Source organism: Neovison vison, chromosome 5 (assembly GCF_020171115.1).
Source record: "Neovison vison isolate M4711 chromosome 5, ASM_NN_V1, whole genome shotgun sequence".
Lineage (NCBI taxonomy): Eukaryota > Metazoa > Chordata > Mammalia > Carnivora > Mustelidae > Neogale > Neogale vison.
Window position 1 is genome coordinate 103,792,087 of NC_058095.1, and position 14,204 is coordinate 103,806,290.

Genomic DNA, 14,204 nt, shown 5'->3' on the forward strand with positions numbered 1-14,204 from the left:
ATGTGGCTAATAATTGTATTTCAAAGACGTATAGTCACTGAAAAGAAAAAGAAGTTGTCTTAAACTTGTAGTAATTCTAAGATATTCTTCTTGTTACGAATTACCAGTTGATAGAGCGCCTGAGTGGCTCGGTTGTTAAGTGTCTGGTGCCTTTGGCTCAGGTCATGATCCCAGGGTCCTGGGATCGAGGCCTGCATTGGGCTCCCTGCTTCTCCCTCTCCCACTTCCCCTGCCCTCTCTCACTGTTCCACTGTCAAATCAATAAAAATAAAATCTTAAAAAAAAAAAAAAAAGAATTACCAGTTGAATCTGTAAATACTGACAACTTTTCTTGATGCAAGAATATTCTTCAGTTACCACTATATACCATTCAAATCAAATGTACACAATTAACACAATATAGGAAAACTTCTAGTAAAATTATTTTATTTAGTTTTAATATCCATCACCAACAGCTTGAAATAAGAATTTCCATGGTCTTCAATTAAGCCGTATCCCACTTTCTTTTAGAATGTCTTGTTTTTCATTAAAATAATTTCTAAACCACTCTATGTGTTCAATCTTCTGTTTAACACTCAGGTATGGGTTTTTGGAAAGGCCACAGGTCACCAGCTCCATGAAGTGGCGAATTGGTCCTTGTTTTGGAAAATCTTTCAGGTGTTTATCCAGAAATACATGTTCATGAAATTCAGAACCATCATCATCAAAACCTAGGAAATGAGATAAAATACAATTTTGAAGTAAAATCTCTATTGCAAAATTAGCACTAATGACTACTACAGTTAAAGCCATCAACTTTGGAGTTAGACCTAGGTTTGTCCACCAATTTAACAACTGTGTAACTGGGCAAATTAATTAACTTCTCTAAGCATCAGTTTTCAGGTATAAAATGAAGATTAAAATAGAACCTTCTTCATGGGGTTTCTGTAAAGATTACACAGATACAAAGCTTATAAAATTCTTAAAATGCCTAGCACATTATAAATGTTCACTTATGATTCGTATTATAAATGTTCAAAGTGTAGCAGCAGTTACTGCTAATAAAAACTTCAATTCTGGGTGCCTGGGTGGCTCAGCGGGTTAAGATGCTGCCTTCGGCTTAGGTCATGATCTCAGGGTCCTGGGATTGAGCCCCGCATCGGGCTCTCTGCTCAGCAGGGAGCCTGCTTCCTCCTCTCTCTGCCTGCCTCTCTGCCTGCTTGTGATCTCTCTCTGTCCAATAAAAACAAAACAAAACAAAACTTCAATTCTACAGCAACCACTAAGAAAACTACACAAACTACACAAAAAAATTATATAAATAAAACAAAATAGAATCTTAAAACATGTTCAAGCAGCTCACAGGGAGCCCCCCCAAAAATGTAATGAGAAATAGAGAAAATGAAAAGAAAACAAGTAATAAAATTGGAGACTTAAGTCCTAACAAATCAATTATTACTTCAGATGTAAATGGTCTAAATACACCAATCAAAAGACAAAGATTGGAGAGTGAATATAAAATCATGCATCCAATGATATGCTTTCTATAAGAAACTCACTTCAAACACAAAATCAGAAGATTGAAAATAAAAGGATGGAGAAAAATCCATCTTGTTAACATTAATTTTTTTAAAAAAGCAAAAATGAGTGGTTATATGATTATCAGACAAAACAGACTTCAGAGCAAAACAAAAAAAAATTACTAGGGAAAAAGAAAAACATCTGAATTAGAAAATTAGCCAGGAAGAACTGAACAACATCTGACATTATCAAACTGACGTCTATGAACACTCCACCAAACTATTTCAGAATACAAAATCTTTTTTTTTTTAAAGATTTTATTTATTTATTTGACAGAGAGAGATCACAAGCAGGCAGAGAGGCAGGCAGAGAGAGAGAAGGAAGCAGGCTCCAGGCTGAGCAAAGAGCCCGATGCGGGGCTCGATCCCAGGACCCTGGGATCATGACCTGAGCCGAAGGCAGCGGCCCAACCCACTGAGCCACCCAGGCGCCCCCCAAGCAATATTCTTAAAAAAAAAACAATCAGAATTGAATGAAAATGAAAACACAACAAATTACAATTTGTGGGACACAGCTAATGCAGTGCTACGAGGGATACATACAGCACTAAATGAATACAGATGAAGAGGAAAAGTCTCAGTCAATAGCCCAAGTTCCCACCTCAAGAACTAGCAAAAGAGCAAAATATTCTAAAGCAAGCAAAGGAAGGAAATAATAAAGATAACATCCAACATCAATAAAATTGAGAATAAAAAAATAGAGAAAGATCAACAAAACCAATACTAGTTCCTATCAAAATCTCAGTAAAGTTTTGCCAACAAATTTAATCTAAAATTTATATAGAAAGGCATAAGTCCTAGAATATTATAACAATCTTGAAAGAGAAGAATAAAATGGGAGCAATAATGCTAAGATTTACTGAAACAGCTACAATCATCAAAAGTGTGGTATTGGCAGAGGGACAGACACAGATTGATGGGACAAAAGGGACGGCCCAGAAATAGACCCTGTTATGGACTGAATCGTATCTCCTCAAAACTGATAGGTTGAGGTCCTAATCCCCAGTGTGACTAGATTTAGAGACAGGACCTTTAAGGAGGTAATTAAGGTTAAATCAAGTTTTAACAGTGGTCCCTGATCCCTCCTATTGGGGCTTGATCTCACAACCCTGAGATCACGACCTGAGCAGTAATCAAGAGTCGGATGCTTAACCGACTAAGCCACCCAGATACCTCAATGCAACCAAAGATTTAATAAAGGTCTAGAATATATTTAAAAAAACAAACAAACAAACAAAAACAACCTCCCAAAGCTCTATAGTAAGAAAACCAAACAATCCAATTAGAGAATGGGCAAAAAACAAGAAGAGACATTTCACTGAAAAAGATAGATGGCAAACACACACAAGAAAAATGTGGTCAACCTCTCGACCCATTAGGGAAATGCAGATTAAAACCACAATGAGCTATCAATACACATCTATCAAAATGTAAACACATCTAAAAGAAAAACAGCAACAACATCAAATGCAGGTGAGAATGAGAAGCCAGATGGTTCACATATTGCTGGTGAGAATATAAAATGGCACAGCCACTCTAGGAAACAGTCTGGAAGCTTCTTTAAAAAAATTAAACACGCAGGGGCTCCCTGGGTGGCTCAGTTGGTTAAGTGTCTGACTTCCGCTCAGGTCTTCTCAGGGCCCTGGGATGAAGCAGTGTGTCAGGCTCCTCCCAAGCCCTGGGCAGGGAGTCTCCTTCTCCCTTTCTCTCTTCCTCTGTCCTTCCCCTGGCTCATGCTGCATTCTCACTTTCTCTCTCTCTCAAATGAACAAATAAGTAAAATCTTCAAAAAACTAAAACAAAAACAAAAACAAACCACACAGAACTAAACATGTAGGGTGCCCCACTGGCTCAGCTGGTAGAGCACGTGATCTTTTTTTTTTTTTTTTTTAAAGATTTTATTTATTTATTTGACAGCGAGAGATCACAAGTAGGCAGAGAGGCAGGCAGAGAGAGAGAGGAAGGGAAGCAGGTTCCCTGCTGAGCAGAGAGCCCGATGCGGGACTCGATCCCAGGACCCTGAGATCATGACCTGAGCCGAAGGCAGCGGCTTAACCCACTGAGCCACCCAGGTGCCCCGAGCATGTGATCTTGATCTTGGGGTTGTGAGTTTGAGCCCCATGTTGGGTGTAGATATTATAAATAAATAAACTTTAAGAAAATAAAAAAGAAAATAAAAACTAAACATGTAGCTACCATATGATGAAACAATTTCATTTCTGTTTATTTACCCCAAGGAAATAGAAATTTACATTCATACAAAACCCTGTACAAAAATATTTATAGTACCTTTATTCATAATAGCCCCCAAATGCTAACAACCCAGATTGTCTTTTACCAGGTGAATGGTTAAACAAACTATAGGGCACATTCAAATCATGGACTACTACTCAATTAAAAAACAAACAAAAAACCTCAACCAACCAAACAACAAAAAACAAGGCACAAACATACTGATACATGCAACAATTGGCTAAATTTCCAGGTAATTAATCAGGCTGAGTGAAAAACAGTTAATTCCCAAAGATTACACACTCTATGATTCTATTTGTATATATTTCTTGTAATGACAAAATTACAAAAATAGTGAATGAATTTAGTCATTGCCAGGGATCCAGGACTAAGAAGGGGAGGCAGTGGAAGGCAAGCAGGTATGGCTCAGAAAGGCTCTAAGAGGGCTCTGAGATGATGGAACTGTGTATCTTGACCGTGGTGGTGGTCCCCCGAGTCTACACATGTGATAAAATTGCACAGAACTAAATACACCATGTATAAAAGAATACTTGTAAAGCTGGTTGACATCTGTACACAGTTGGAGAATTGTATCAATGCCAATTGCTTGGCTGTACTATGGTTCGGTTTTGCAGGAGTTAACTATTGGGAGAAAATGGGTAGAGGCTATCTAGGATATTTATTATCTCTTCAGTGGCATGTGAATCTACAATTATCTCAAAATAAAAAGCTTATAAGCTTTCTACTCACTTGGAGTTAGTTTATATTTACTGAAAGAGATTTTAAAAATTTATTTGGATACTTAAAGATCTATACATTATTTTTATTTTATTTATTTATTTTTAAAGATTTTATTTATTTATTGGATACAGAAAGAGAGATCACAAGCAGGCAGAGAGGCAGGCAGAGAGAGAGGGGGAAGCAGGCTCCCCGCTAAGCAGAGAGCCCAACGCAGGGCTTGATCCCAGGACCCCCAGATTATGACCTGAGCCGAAGGCAGAGAGGCATAACCCACTGAGTCACCCAGGTGCCCCTATACATTATTTTTATTAACATTGAAGTAAATAAAAAATAAATCAAGGTGGTAGACAGATAAATGGCCACATATCGTTATCACTCTCATGCTTCTAGACGTTCCCCTTCCCAATGTGATTTTGTCATTCTTTGCATAAATGGAGTCTGTTTCTCAAACCCTTGAATTCAGGGTTGGCAAGTGACCTGCTTTGGTCAACGGGATATTACTCAACACAGTGCAAACACAGGCTTGAAAAGTACCTACATGTCAATACTGTTATGAACTCTACTACAGTCGTGTGAAGAAGTCCAAGTTAGTCTTTGAGATGATGCATGACAGATAATGCGGTTATCTCTACCTTCCCTGACAAGAGCCGGCACCCACAACCAGACATGAGAGACAGGTCGCTCTAGAGGGAACTACCCGCAGCTAAGCTGCCAGAACTAGCCAGAAAACCCATAAATTCAGGAGCAGTTGTAAGTTAGTTGTTGTTTTACTAATTTTGGTGGTAGCATGTTATGTATCAAAAACTGATACATTTCCAAACTTACTGTACTTAACACTTTTTTGGTGGCATATATATGGCTAAAGAATATTCAAGAGCAAGACTGTTATCTGCATAGTAGTAAAAGCATGATTAAATTTAAAGTCAAAGTTAAGGCTAAAATAAAAATGCTTTTATCATCAATCCAATATATAATAACTACTACAAAATCTAAGTGGGAATAATGCCATCTAACTGCTCTTACGAATCTCTATGCTGGCAAAACGAAACAGAAGGGACAGTTCTTAAAAAATAACAACAACCTGGAAAAAAGCTACTTCAAAATGGAAAATAATTTATATGTTTTATGTGGTAAAACAACACACTGCAATTTTTTATATAAATGAAAAACACAACACTCAAAGTAAAGCTGTCAACACAGGACACGTCATTTTGCCATTTTCAGTATTATGTTCAAAAACTGGCAAGGCCCACCCCTAAAAATAAAACACTTTTCCCTCAAAGCATCAGTGTAAATCTTCATGAAGCTAACTATTAGTAGAGAGAGCATGACATTTTATTAATCTTAAAAATTAAAAATAAGAAATTCAGAAGAATATGATTAAACTGTTGAGGCTTCAAATTCTAATGCCACTCTCTTATTCTCAAGTTCCAAACTGTATACTGAGGGGAGTGATCAAAGTGAGAAAGTTTCCACAGTTCTTTTCCTGTTTTTCATTCTGATAACAATTGCCTCAAGGAGCTGGAAATGAGATACCTCCCTTTCCCATCCTGAAGCATCAATAATATGTACAAGTGTATATGGAAACCTGTCACATTTATCTCCCTAACCTGACCAAAAGACATGTTTTTTTTTTTTCTTCTGTAAAAATTACAAAAAATTACAAAAAATTAAACTTGCTCAAAACCCAGGTAAAATTTAAGATAAATTTCTTTGGAGTTTGGACATTCAAGATTTTGATGAACTGAAGTTTTTTTTTTGTTTTTTAAGATTTTATTTATTTATTTGACAGAGATCACAAGTAGGCAGAGAGGCAGGCAGAGAGAGAGGAGGAAGCAGGCTCCCTGCTGAGCAAAGAGCCCGACACGGGGCTCGATCCCAGGACCCCAGGATCGTGACCTGAGCCGAACGCAGAGGTTTTAACCTACTGAGCCGCCCAGGCGCCCTGAAGTGTTTTATTATTGATGACTATGTACACTAACCCTTACTTTCCTGTTATCCTATTTGGTGGTTCCTAGAAAATACACATCCTCACTAACAGTTTAAAATTTAAGATCCTTGCAGTACAGTAAAACCCTCTCATAATACTGTTGTAGGAACAGAGATGATGATGGTTGTTGATGCTTTACTTGTATAACCTCACTTGATTTTCAGAAGAATCACCTGAATTCAGAAGAAGAATAAATTGTATTTTTATTCCCATCATTTTATAGGCAGGGGAAGTGAGGCTTAGGGAGATTAAGCATACAACTCACTCAAAACTTGAACCCCTAACCACTGTCTCACCTAAATAAAGTCACATGTTCGGGCACCTGGGTGGCTCAGTTGGTTAAGAGTCTGCCTTCCACTCTGGTCATGATCCCAGAATCCTGGGATCAAGCCCCAAATCAGGCTTCCTGCTCAGAAGATAATCTGCTTCTCCTTCTGCTCCTCACTCCATTCATGCTCACCTGTTCTCTCTCTCTCTCTCTCTCAAATAAATAAATAATAAATAAAATCTTAAAAGAAAAAAGTCACGTTATTTTACTTCAATATTGTGTTTTAGAACCATATTTTTAATTATGATGACTCAGAACACGCACATTTCATCAAATAAGGAATTTTTCCCTTAATACCACATACTGCATTCTGCTAATTTTTTTCTTTTAAAATTCTGTGTTCATACAGAAGGGACATGAACTAACATTTATTTACATGTATTATACAATAAGAACTGTGCTGAGCAACTCAAATAACTTTGCCTTAGTTCTTACATTCTTCCAATGAGGTACCTTTAATTTTACAGATGAGGAAACTGATCTGGTTTTTTAACCTCAGGAGGTTAAATTGTTTTCTCAAAGGCAAATGCCTAATCACTGAGACAGCTAGATCTGTACTCTGGTTTGCACAACTGAAAAGTCCTTCGCTTTTTTTTCACCCTTCCCTGATACCTACCAGAGTACGGGAAGCATAATACTTTTTTTTTTTTTAAAGATTTTATTTATTTATCTACTTGAGAAAGAGCACAAGTGAGCGACTACAAGCAGGGAGAGCAGCAGGGGCAGAGGCAGAGGGAGAAGCAGGCTCCCCGCTGATCAGGGAGCCTGATGTGGGTCTCGATCCCAGGACCCCGGGATCATGACCTGAGCTGAAGGCAGATGTTTAACCGACTGAGTCACCCAGGTGCCCCTGGAAAGCATAATACTTTGAGAAATATACATTTTATATACACCAGCTGAAACACAGCAACATAGCATCCTTTATGACTGCATATACCATACAAATCCACAAAATATTCAGAATTTCTTAAAGGTTTTATCAGTCTTCAAAAAGTTTTCCTACACAAAAAAATAATTTATGAAGATATAAGACAAAATATTTCTGATACTTAAGCTTCCATTCCACTTATTAATCCAAACAAATGAAAGATTATAAAAAAATAAAATGTTACAATGACAGCATACTACTACAAAGGTTAAAATATGGACTACGTTTTCCTAAGACTCACTGCGATGTTTACATTTCCTAGCTAACGGTACCATAAAAGTAAGTGAATCTCTTCTAATTGAAAATACACCTTAAAAAAAAGTGTAAGAAATAAACTGCATAGTAATACTGTTTTCCTTTTGAGTGAGGGAGAAGTATTATCTCCAGAATAATCTTCAGGAAAGTAGGTAACACAGCATCTAGCAGTTCAAAGAACCTACGTATGGAGCCAGAGTTCCAAAAAATCTTGAAGTCTTCTAACATTTTTGCTTTGAGTAGCATTTAAGCATAAGAACCTTATATCTCGTTAGTGCAATAGTTTTATGAGTAAAAGATAACCAGCATAAAACTTAAAAGTTGTAGTGTTCTCTAAAACCAAAATATCATCTCATACCCAAGATTTAATGTATGAGAAGATTTTTCAGGTAATCTCCTGCTTAGCAATTAGGAAACTGTCACCATTTGTAGTCAACACCTTCATGTCACATAGAAATTCATGACACGGGGCACCTGGGTGGTTCAGTCATGAGGCATCTGCCTTTGGCTCAGGTTATGATCCCAGGGTCCTGGGTTCGAGCCTCGCATGGGGCTCCCCGCTCGGCAGGAAACCTGCTTCTCCCTCTCCCACTCCCCTGCTTATGCTCCCTCTCTCGCTGTGTCTCTGTCAAATAAATAAAATCTTAAAAAAAAAAAAAAAAAAAGAAATTCATGATACATTTCTACTGTATGATTTTACTTGCTTTTAAAATTTTTATTATTTTTTTAAAACAGACTCCATGTCCAGTGCAGAGTCCAACACAGAGCTTAAGACCTGAGCTGAGATCAATCTTGGACGTTTTAAGGGCGCCTGGGTGGCTCAGTCGCTTAAGTGTCTGCCTTTGGTTCAGTTCATGATCTCAGGGTCCTGGGATGGGAGTCCCACATAAGGTTCCCTGCTCGGCAGGGAGTTTGCTTCTCCCTCTGCCCCTCCCCTCCCACTCGTGCTCTCTCAAATAAATAAGTAAAATCTTCCAAAAAAAAAAAAAAAAGAATAAAAGAGTTGGACCCTTAACCAATTGCGCTTCCCTGCCACTCCCTAGTTTTACTTCTTTAATTTTTTTTATAAAAAACCAGAATTAGGGGCACCCGGGTGATCAGTGGGTTAAGGCCTCTGCCTTCGGCTCTGGTCATGATCCCAGTGACAGGGTCCTGGGATCGAGCCCCACATCGGGCTCTCTACTCGGCAGGGAGCCTGCTTCCTCCTCTGTCTCTCTCTGCCTGTCACTCTGCCTACTTGTGATCTCTGTCAAATAAATAAATAAAATCTTTAAAAAACAAACAAACAAACCCAGAATTAAGTGAAATTCTAACTTAAAAAAAAAAAACTGTCAAATTTCTTTTCAGACACCACAGAGATAGTTATACAAAGTTTTGAAATTCATGTAAGTATCTAGACTCTATGACTGAACACCAACCAGACTTAATCTCCATACGGAATTTTATAAACCTCTGAAATTAACTTACCGGCTTCATTGTCAATTGGAAACTCCCACAGCTTCCCCTCTTTGGTCCACTGGATCATCTCTGCAAAACCATTCTGAAGGGGCTGTTCATTTACCATGGCCAAATGCTTCGCAAATTCCACGTCCCAAAGTGAAGGTGCTGTCTCTATAATAACATTTCAAAATAATCACGAGTCAATGTATATATCTTTATTTTTTAAAATGATATAATCAACTCTAAATTAGTAATACATTTCAGGCCCTGAGGATTAAAATAAACCGTATATAATGAAAGGTCACTCACTGAGAGCTAAAGCTAAAGGAAGATGACAAAAAAGCCTACAGCAACAATTCCTGCAAGCCTTAGCATTTACTACACTGCTGGGTAAGCAAGCCCTAAAATCTCAACATCCCCTCTACTGGAAAGAAAAAGGAATGTGTATTTTCTTTAAGAATGTTTTTATGAATGTGAGTATTTTTTTTTAAAGATTTATTTATTTATTTTAGGGGTCCCCTGGGTGGCTCAGTTGATTAAGCATCTGCCTTCAGCTTGGGTCATGATCCCAGGATTCTGAGATTAAGCCCTACATTGGGCTCTCTGCTCAGTGGGGAGCCTGCTTCTCCCTCTCCCACTCCCCCTGCTTGTGTTCCCTCTCTCACTGTGTCTCTCTCTTTCCTTCAAATAAATAAATAAAATCTCTGGGGAAAAAAATAAATATTTATTTGAGAGAGAAAGAGAGAGAGAGACCACGTGTGCAAGAGAAGGAAGGGGGCAGGAAGAGAATCTTAAGCAGACTCTACCTGAGCACAGAGCCTGCCAACCAGGGCTGGATCTCACGGCCCTAAGACAAAACCAAGAGTTGGATGCTTAAATGACTGAGCCGCCAAGGTGTCCCATGAATGTATTTTTTACATAACATATGACTTTAATATTTAAAGTCTAGCCTCTTTATTTTTAGTCTGTCAAGATAAGTCACAATATACTACTATTAATGACCAAAGAAATTAAATTAACATAAAAATGACAATACTACTAACGGATAAGGAGCACTGACTCTGCTAATGTTTTTTATGCATTAGTTCATCTCATCCTCGCAACCAACTCTACGAGTAAGTTCATATAAGGTTAGCTTATGACCACCATCATATCACATTTCAATTATTTATTTGCTTTCGAAATTGAAGACATCTTTCAAGAATGAATCCTATTTCCCCCAATCACTGCTGGTGGGAATGTAAATAGTACAACCTCTTTGAAAAATAGTTTGGCAGTTTCTTAAGAAAGTTAAAAATACATTTAGCATGCAATTTCACTCCTAGATATTTACCCAAAACAAAACTATGTCTACACACAGACTTGTATGTGACAGTTCATGTACAACCACACCTAGGCTTAATTAGCCACATTTACAGAATAATCGTAACAGGGGCGCCTGGGTAGCTCAGTGGATTAAAGTCTCTGCCTTCGGCTCAGGTCATGATCCCAGGGTCCTAGGATCGAGCACCACATCAGGCTCTCTGCTGGGCAGCGCGCTTGCTTCCACCCTCTCACTCTGCCTGCCTCTCTGCCTACTTGTGATCTCTGTTAAAAAAAAAAATCATAACAGCAAAATAATTATCAGTCACATTTTATAGATTTATTCAGTAGGCAATGATCAGCCCATGTCTTTTCGGTGATCACAATCATCACCACCATCATCACTGTCATTGCTAACAGCTGCAACTATGTCCTGAATGTCAACTGTGGTTTTGGCACTGTGCCTGACACTTGAATTACATTACTTCATTTAATCCTTGCGAGGTAGGCATTAGCCCTATTTTATAGATGGAGAACGGGAAACTCATAAAAGTTAGTATGACAGAATCTGAATTTGAATAATCCACATCTATCAAATGCCAAAATTCCTTCCATTACGCTATATTACCTCAGTTCTAAATTACTGCAGGGTAAGGATAAAGGTCTAGGACTACATCCTTTGCAGCAGTGGAACGAACCTGGAGGGAAGCAAAATGTGGGAATCATGGGACACAAGAATTTCATTCATTCTGCCAATAAATAATTACTGAATGCCAACTATACATCAGGCATTACTTTAAGTGGTAGAGAGACAGCAGTGAATAAAAACCGAATTGAAGTTTGTAGGCAGTTGGTATTATACTTAACTGGGAACAAAAGACATTCTTTAGACTCAATCAAGTATAACTTATTAAAACAGTACCTTCATTGAATTTTTTAAAAAATTTTACTTACTTAATCTAGAGAGAGAGAGAACAGGGGGAGGAACAGAGGGAGAGAGACAAGCAAACTCCCTGCAACTTGGGACACATCAGGCTCCATCCCACAACCTTGAAATCATGACCTGAGCTGAAACCAAGAGTGGGATGCTTAACCAACTGAACTACCCATGCGCCCCCTAGGGTAAATGTTAATAAATTTACCTTATGAGAGTATAATCATTTTATATTTTTTATAGAACACATAAAACTGCAGTGCTTCCTTGCCAGCTAATTTCAGTTTTAAGAAATAGGATTTCTGATTTTAAAAAGCAAGCTGGCTCCTTCAAGAGTCCAAGTGCCTCTCCTGGCTGTTCATTAGGTGGACAACCGCAGCTGCCCGGACAATAAAATGCCCCCTTTTAAAAATTTCTTTTCAGCATAACAGAATTGTTTATACACCACACCCAGTGCTCCATGCAATACATGCCCTCCATACTAGCCACCACCTGGCTCCTCCAACCTCCCACCCCCCGCCCCTTCAAAACCCTCAGATTGTTTTTCAGAGTCCATAGTCTCTCAAGGTTCATCTCCCCTTTCAATTTCCCTCAAGTCCCTTCTCCTCTCCATCTCCCTATGTTCTCCATGCTATTTGTTATGCTCCACAAATAAGTGAAACCATATTGTAATTGACTCTCTCTGCTTGACTTATTTCATTCAGCATAATCTCTTCCAGTCCCGTCCATGCTGCTACAAAAGTTGGGTATTCATCCTTTCTGATGGAGGCATAATACTCCATAGTGTATATGGACATCTTCCTTATCCATTCATCCATTGAAGGGCATCTTGGTTCTTTCCACAGTTTGGCGACCGTGGCCACTGCTGCTATAAACACTGGGGTACAGATGGCCCTTCTTTTCACTCCATCTACATCCTTGGGGGAAATACCCAGTAGTGCAATTGCAGGGTCATAGGGAAGCTCTATTTTTAATTTCTTAAGGAATCTCCACACTGTTCTCCAAAGTGGCTGCACCAACTTGCATTCCCACCAACAGTGTAAGAGGGTTCCCCTCTCTCCACATCCTCTCCAACACACGTTGTTTCCTGTCATGCTAATTTTGGCCATTCTAACTGGTATAAGGTGGTATCTCAATGTGGTTTTAATCTGAATCTCCCTGATGGCTAGTGATGATGAACATTTTTTCATGTGTCTGATAGCCATTTGTATGTCTTCACTGGAGAAGCGTCTGTTCATGTCTTCTGCCCATTTTTTTGACATGAGTATCTCTTTTGTGTCTGTTGAGTTTGAGAAGTTCTTTATAGATCTTGATATCAGCCTTTTGTCTGTACTGTCCTTTGCAAATATCTTCTCCCATTCTGTGGGTTCCTCTTTGTTTTGTTGACTGTTTCCTTTGCTGTGCAGAAGCTTTTGATCTTGATGAAGTCCCAAAAGTTCATTTTCGCTTTTCTTTCCTTTGCCTTTGGAGACATATCTTGAAAGAAGTTGCTGTGGCTGATATCAACGAGATTACTGCCTATGTTCTCCTCTAGGATTCTAATAGATTCCTGTCTCACGTTGAGGTCTTTTATCCATTTTGAGTTTATCTTTGTGTGCGTAAGAGAATGGTTGAGTTTCATTCTTCTGTATATAGCTGTCCAATTTTCCCAGCACCATTTATTGAAGAGACTGTCTTTTCTCCATTGTATATTTTTTTTCCTAATAAATGTCCTTTTTGATGCAAGTGTAACAGCTGCCACATCAACAGGGAAGAGGTGATCTACTCTCCATGACTGCACATTTTATTGTGATTTTTACAAGTAGCTTGTTAGAATCATCTAAGTGTGTGTGTGTGTGTGTGTGTGCGCGCGCGTGCGTGTGCGCATTTTGTATTCCCCCCCGCCTTTTTTAAAAAATATTTTATTTATTTATTTGACAGAGATCACAAGTAGGTGGAGAAGGAGGCAGAGAGAGAGGGAAGTAGGCTCCCCACTGAGCAGAGAGCCTGATGCAGGACTCGATCCCAGGACCCTGAGATCATGACTTGAGCTGAAGGCAGAGGCTTAACCCACTGAGCAACCCAGCCGCCACCCCCCCCCCCCGCCTTTTTAAAGGTAATCTCAACACCCAATGTGGGGCTTGAACCCACGACCCCAAGATCCAGTTACATGCTCTGAGAACTAAACCAGCCAGATGCCCCTTGTATTTCCTGTCCATCATACAGGACAGAAAGCAGTTTTCACGTTAAGAGCAGGCAAATTGTTCTCTCAGTTTCTCCTTTAGTTTAAAAGAACAAACACTGATTGAATTAACTCCTTGCCTCTATGGATTGATATTTCATAGCTCAATTTGTTCAAAAAAGCATTTATTTAAAGCATTTATGATTTAAGGTAGTTAATTTCTATGATTCGTCAGCCACTGGCTAGGTGTTGCTGAGTATACAAAAATCAGTGAAACCCAGCCCCTAATATCTAGCGGTTTACTAAATAGTGGGAAAAATCAGATGTTTATATA

General features: G+C 38.7%; 1 protein-coding gene across 1 annotated transcript in view; it reads right to left on the reverse strand.

Annotated features, from left to right (window-relative positions):
• Nucleotides 1-409: 409 nt before the first annotated feature.
• Nucleotides 410-14,204, reverse strand: part of MRPS31 (mitochondrial ribosomal protein S31) — a 35,181-nt gene continuing 21,386 nt past the window's right edge. The window contains exons 6-7 of the mRNA XM_044249641.1: nucleotides 9,501-9,644; nucleotides 410-710 (exon numbers count right to left, since the gene is read on the reverse strand). Coding sequence (XP_044105576.1) covers nucleotides 481-710; nucleotides 9,501-9,644 — 374 coding nt within the window. The 3' untranslated portion in view covers nucleotides 410-480. The remainder of the gene's footprint in view (nucleotides 711-9,500; nucleotides 9,645-14,204) is intronic.